This window comes from Ursus maritimus, unplaced genomic scaffold, assembly GCF_017311325.1.
Source record: "Ursus maritimus isolate PB19 unplaced genomic scaffold, ASM1731132v1 scaffold_490, whole genome shotgun sequence".
NCBI lineage: Eukaryota > Metazoa > Chordata > Mammalia > Carnivora > Ursidae > Ursus > Ursus maritimus.
The window spans coordinates 1-1,512 of record NW_024426653.1 but is presented as its reverse complement, the minus strand read 5'-3'; the positions used below and the strand labels follow the sequence as shown (position 1 = coordinate 1,512).

General features: G+C 45.8%; 1 gene segment (V, D, J or C); it reads left to right on the top strand.

Moving 5' to 3' along the window:
- The first annotated feature begins 22 nt into the window (after positions 1 to 22).
- On the top strand, positions 23 to 1,150 carry LOC103680940. The segment is given in 2 exon segments: positions 23 to 690; positions 769 to 1,150. Coding segments are annotated over 2 exon segments (480 nt in total).
- Positions 1,151 to 1,512: the final 362 nt, after the last annotated feature.

The window sequence follows — 1,512 nt, the reverse complement described above, 5'->3', positions numbered from 1 at the left end:
GTGGCAGAAACTTGGGCTGCTTTCTGCTTCCATGGCGTCTTCAGCACTCAGCAGAAAGCTTGTATACCATTGGTACTCAATAAATATCAGATAAATGGACACTTGCTTGATTAATCAATTAATGAAAAATGAACAGAGTACTTCCTCCCTGTCAGGTTTCTGAGGAGTGGGTCCCAGAAGCAGAAGCTGCCAGGTGGACCACAGAAGACCTAGGATGTCCAGGAAAAGGACTGTTTGTATCTTTCCTCATCCTTCTGTGCATGTCTAGATCCCCAAAACTCAGGAACAGGGACCCCAGAGATCGTGACCCCCCAAAATGTCTTTCAACAAAAGACTATCTCCCTGGTTGTTTCCTTTCAAAGAATCAGCCTCCTGGGGCTAAGAGAAAGGCACCGTATGCTGGAAACACAGGCGCCGAGCGGCGGAGGGGCGCCAGGGCCTCCTCTAAAGGGGCCTGTTGGATTGCTGCCTTTGAACGAATCTGAGTGTGTCTTTCGATAGCGCAAGCACCAACCACCCCCAAGGACCTCTTTCCTTTATTGCGGCAGCAATGAAGCAGCCACATGGCTGTTGCAGATAAGAGGGCCCGAGTGCATCGTGCATGCAAAGTAGGCTTCGTGGTAAACAGCACGGAGAAGAACCGCAGACGCACCATGTCCCGGCTTCTCTGCCTTGTGTTGTCCTTCCTCTGTAAGTGGCTCCCAGGTACGTGCGTGCGATTTCCCTCCACTTCTCAGTCCTCATTTCCTATCCTTTTTCCTTTGCCAGATGGCTCCTGCAGGACTGAAATTATACAGCCTTCCAACCTAGCTGCAGTGATTGGGGCAGACGTGACGTTTCAATGCGAATATAGTATTCCTGATGGGAATTACGACACTGTGTACTGGTATCTACAAAGAGCTGACCGAAGGCTCACCTATATCCACCGTACATCTCAAGGCACCATGGAATCGGAGCATTACCAGTTGTCTGTGAACAGAGAGCTGCCCTCCAGTACCTTAACCATTAAGCATGTGCAACCAAGAGACAAAGCCACTTACTACTGTGCTCTTCAGCACCATGTTACAGAATGCGTATCACACCAAACAAAAACTATAAGCCTCAAGCAAGTTCAACACTGAAAATCCAAAGAGTCACCCAACAACACAGAAGGTGTTCAGTGTCATCTCGAACTTCCCCCATTCATTCCTCAATTCATTCATTCTAAACTAAGGGCCCTTATGGTTTACAAATGAATATACTAAGCGCTACGGGAAAGATAGAATAGAAAACAAGCACTCCCCAAATAATATAATGTATTCAGTGATAGTGCCTCCTCACTTTTATCTTGCTAAACCATGAGCAGTGAAAATTAAATACTGTGGAATTACTTGAATCTTTGACCTGACAAATAAAAGCATAATTCCCAATACCCAGAGAGACAAATGAATTGGACACACATACAAATTAAAAGCCAACAATCAACATCTTGATCACAGACCCTTGAAAACCTAACACCATTTCTAAAAAGAA